Below are 4,537 nucleotides of genomic sequence, written 5' to 3' on the forward strand. Positions count from 1 at the left end.
GTTGGGGGATGACGTTATAAAAGTTTGCCACGAGATGGCGCGTACGTTTAAGTGTCTTAAGATTAAAGATGGAAGCTCCCATCGGTAGTTAGTAGCAACAACTATTTGCAAGACAGAATAGGTAAGCACTCATCCATTTACCTATGCAAGCCTACAGGCTGCAATAGAGAGGCTGCCACCTGTAACTAATTAACGCAGGCAAAACTACACAGTACTATCACACCACATGCCCTGGCAGTGGCTACTGGCAGTGGCATAAGTTACATGTAACACACTGACAGTACAGCATGCCATAAAATTATACGATTTAAGGAGCATAAACCTTCTTCAACCAAATTTAGCTTTTGAAATTTCACTGTGACATTGTAGCCTCATACGTCGCAGGCATGTATAGATTCTACTAGCAAACCGGCAGTCAAATTCTTTCAACAGTAAACAAATCTATGTTTAACTCCTCCTTTGAAGGTCAAAAGGTTATCCGACACTTACTCTTCCGATGTCAGCGGAAAGTACATTTCATGGTCCTTTCAATAAAGCCATAAAAATGGTAGGTCACCGCTGAAACAAAAAAGTTTTTCAATCGCTCCGTCAGACCATTGTCCTCAGAAAATGTCTAAAATCTGCCCTGTGCCCACTTGACCTTTGAACCTGTGACCTCCAATTTCGGCACAGTGATGGCTTTTCCTACCATGATGCTATACACCGACTATCACGAGCCTAGGTCGAGCCGTTTAGATTTGTGCGCAATTCTGCATTTCCTTCCTATACCTTAAGTTAAGGAGGGAATGTTCCCCCTTTTTACACCTTAACCTTTGACTTTGCCCCCAGCTTCGACATCCCAACTAGTTTTCGGATTACCCCCCAGTCGCCGACTTTCGAATCCGTACGTCGAGCCGTTTAGATTTGTGCCCAACTGTTGACGGACGTACGGACGCACGCTCATGCGATTCTACAAGCTGCATCTATGTCAGATGAGCTAAAAATATTGTAAATAAATGCAAATTCTATTTACTACCAAAGTCTTCATGTTTATATATTCTATGTCGACTAGTAATTCACATAAATGCTGTTCAATGCTCGCTCTGTAGCACACAGTTTCACAATATGCACATCAGTCTCTACAAACTCCAAAAGATAGATTAGGCAGAAAGCCTGGGCCCGTTGTCAGAAACAAAATTAGTCTTAACATTAGTCTTAACATCAACTTCCACTCGTAAACGCGTTGACAGAAACATCGTAAAGTTACGAGAATGAAAAATCCTCGCAAATATCCTCTTAACATTACGAGAGCCCAGACCCTCTCGTAACTTTAATATTAAGATGAAAATAACAATTTAGACTAAGAATTACAATTATAGTGATATTATATTTTATATTAAAGCCGCACTATGCGCATCCAAATGCTAATTTCTCCAGTACACAGACTAGCAAATACTTCGTGTCATGCATAATCACACTACCTTATGGCAAAATAAACTCTAGTTCCTGCCATTTCACTGCGCGTTTGCTTAAAACCACAAGAAAGAGGTGCGAAATCTGTAATCTGGCGCCAATGCTAAATTGTTTGCCAAACAATTTGCCAAGAACGGTTATGTGACGTCACATGTTTTTTATCTTTGCTACACCTGTACCGCTGTACCGCAGCACCGCTGTGCGGTTGCTTGGGCACGGGGCAACGCGAAGAATTGTCAACAACATCAGGTTATTTTCAAATGCCTTTTATAAGACAACGCGCAGTGAAATGGGAGAAACTAGAGTTTTATTTTGTCATAAGGTAGTATGATTATGCATGACACGAAGTATTTGCTAGTCTAGTACTGGAGAAATTAGCGTGTAGACTGTAGATGCGCATAGTGCGGCTTTAATGAGTAATATCATGTTTTTCTTGAAAAACACGTCAAAAACATTAATTATATACCGAGTGTGAAACAAAACAAAACATTTACAAATGGCGTATGGCATTTGTTCTCGTTTTAAATACTTTTGCACTGACCATGACTCTCGCGTCTCGTGTTACAGTGTGAGAATTTGTCTTGTTGCACGCAGAATAAATTCAAGACCGTGTCGTTTTTCATCAAATATTATTTATATGTGGTTAGCCATCATAATAGGCATAAATTACTGTGATGCATAATAAATGTGTATGAATTTGAATTTTGTGATCGATTCTCATCCAATCAGCAGCCTTGAGACATCAAATTATGAAGTTCCTGTTATCGTAAGTTTTCTAATAGCTGCGATGTGTTTCTGTCAACGCTCCTCTCGTAACATTAACATTAGTCGTAAGTGTTATCTTAGCATTAACATTAGCATTAACTTTACGATGTGTCTGACAACGGCCCCCTGAGCGCTAAATTCACACAACCCTTACTTGGTTTCACGCCATCACAGCAAAATTACACAAACAACCGCCTCCACCTGCATATGTGGAATGGTCGAATTATCGCCCTTGCAATTGGATAGAACACAATTTACTCAGAGAAATCTAGTAAAATAAGTACTGCAGAAAACTCAAAACTCCCACTTCACGGCAATGTAATTGGAAGCAGATCCTTATATGAGTGATGGCGGCACTTTGCCTTCTCGATCCAAGTGTTCCATGCTTCTGAGCTCCATCACAGGCCCGTCACTCAGCTCTAAGCCAAGTCAGCATGATTTACGCAGGAATGACGTCACACACGTGACGATATTCATTGACCAAACTATTGAGTAATGCGGTTAAGGAATTTTAGATAATAAACAGTTGCTTCCATTTACATTGCTGTGGAGTTGTAGTTTTCTGCAGGAATTACTGCAAATTAGGTTATACAAAATGACAAGGGTTATAATTTGAACAAGTGAACAGTTGGTTACGCATAGATACGTACCAACATGGAGGTACGTGGTTGTTTGTGTATTATTGCATTGATGGTGTGAAACGAAGCGAGCATTGTGAATTTGTGTAAATTTAGTGCTCACGCTTTTCTACATGCTCATATCTTTCTGTGACAGTGTGAGTTTGTGCACAGTGGCGTTCATGCAGTGAGACTGTATCTTGTAGAGCAGCATTTCAATGGTATTTACGAGGAATTATTAGTAATAATATTAGGCAAAAGAGAATAGATATACATTATAACATTGATAGTAAAAACAATTCGTATCATTTTATTACTGAAACGTCTCAAGAGCCTGTGTATTTTGTGCCCTGTCAACTGCCATTTTGCAGCTCAGAAATATAATATCAGAAATACCTATAATTTATTGCTAATATTGATTAGGTAATGCGGCCCTAGTATAGTTAACATGTCCCACAATACTTTATGTCTACAATACACAATGGGTCATGTCTTCTACTCTAGACTAGCTCCGCTAAGGCCGTGTTTACGCGACGACTGGAGGCCATACATTTACCATAGTTCGTGTCGCGTAGCTCACAGGGTGGCCAAGGATAGAGAACATGGGTCCCAATAAAACCAATGTCCTAACCCTTAACTCCTAATTCTCACCCTAACCCTAACCCTAACAATAACCCTAACCATAACCCTAACCATAACCCTAAACCTATTATATTGATATAACATATTAAATATATTTATATTGATGTAAATGACATTGTTTTATTGGGACCAATGTTATTCTATCCTTGAACCACCAGGGTTGTATGTCCCCGCAGGCCAGGGTACTGCCGGAACGTACCCTGGTCTCTATTTGATATGGTTAAGCCCTAGGGTTAGGATTAGGGTTAGGGTTAGGCCTAGGGTTAGGGAGTAGGCGTAGGCGAGTCCCTAGACTCGTTAGTGAGTAGGCGAGGTACGGTCCGGCATATAGATAGTACAGGGTACGTTCCGGTATACCGGACCGTACCCAGAGTACGTTCCGAAACTATGACTATGAGCGTCAGTAGGCCCTACATTATAATATTAATATTAATAATAATAATATTGGCTTTAATTATTGCGTTATGCGGACAGCCCACGGGCAGGTCAACTCGAAAAATAAAATTATTCACCTGCTTCTGTACATCAGCATCACTGAGTGCCATGTCTGCAGCGTTTGTTACAGTCACAAGTATTGAAGTAAACTGTTGAGAATTACTGTTATTGGGTAGCCTTGTTAAATTAGGTTTTGGAAAACAAATAAACCTTGAAAACAAGAATTTGGTTTCTGAACGGGTCTTGTCGACCTATGACGTCAGAGTTCAGATAAGCCCCGCACTCTCCGCAGTCCGTAGACTGGTACTCACTCCCACTTTTACCCCCATCGAATAATCGAGGTGGGAGCAAGTACCAGTCTACGCAGTCCGCATCGAGAGAATCAATTATTTTATATATATAACACAATCATTCGCTAACCCAGTCTATTAATTACATTAAAAAATGTTCTAGTTTAAATAAGATTTTATATTTACTGTGTGTATCATTAGGTGTTTGTATTTCGTGTTATTTTTATAGTACGTTTGTTTGTATTTATCTCCACAAGGTGGCACTACTGCCATTAGTTTTACCGGTTAACAATGGTGAGTTTGCAAACTTTCATTTCTTAATCATTTCATTTCAGT

General features: G+C 39.8%; 2 protein-coding genes across 2 annotated transcripts in view; one reads left to right on the forward strand and one right to left on the reverse strand.

Annotated features, from left to right (window-relative positions):
• Positions 1-4,537, reverse strand: part of LOC106812069 (V-type proton ATPase subunit E-like) — a 32,162-nt gene that overhangs the window by 6,042 nt on the left and 21,583 nt on the right. The gene's annotated exons all lie outside the window — the stretch shown is intronic.
• LOC106812065 (proteasome subunit alpha type-1-like) overlaps positions 4,451-4,537 on the forward strand; it is a 12,811-nt gene continuing 12,724 nt past the window's right edge. Inside the window, exon 1 of the mRNA XM_014815832.1 lies at positions 4,451-4,495. Within this exon, the coding sequence (XP_014671318.1) occupies positions 4,493-4,495 (3 nt within the window). The 5' untranslated portion in view covers positions 4,451-4,492. The remainder of the gene's footprint in view (positions 4,496-4,537) is intronic.

This window comes from Priapulus caudatus, unplaced genomic scaffold, assembly GCF_000485595.1.
Source record: "Priapulus caudatus unplaced genomic scaffold, Priapulus_caudatus-5.0.1 Scaffold605, whole genome shotgun sequence".
Lineage (NCBI taxonomy): Eukaryota > Metazoa > Priapulida > Priapulimorpha > Priapulimorphida > Priapulidae > Priapulus > Priapulus caudatus.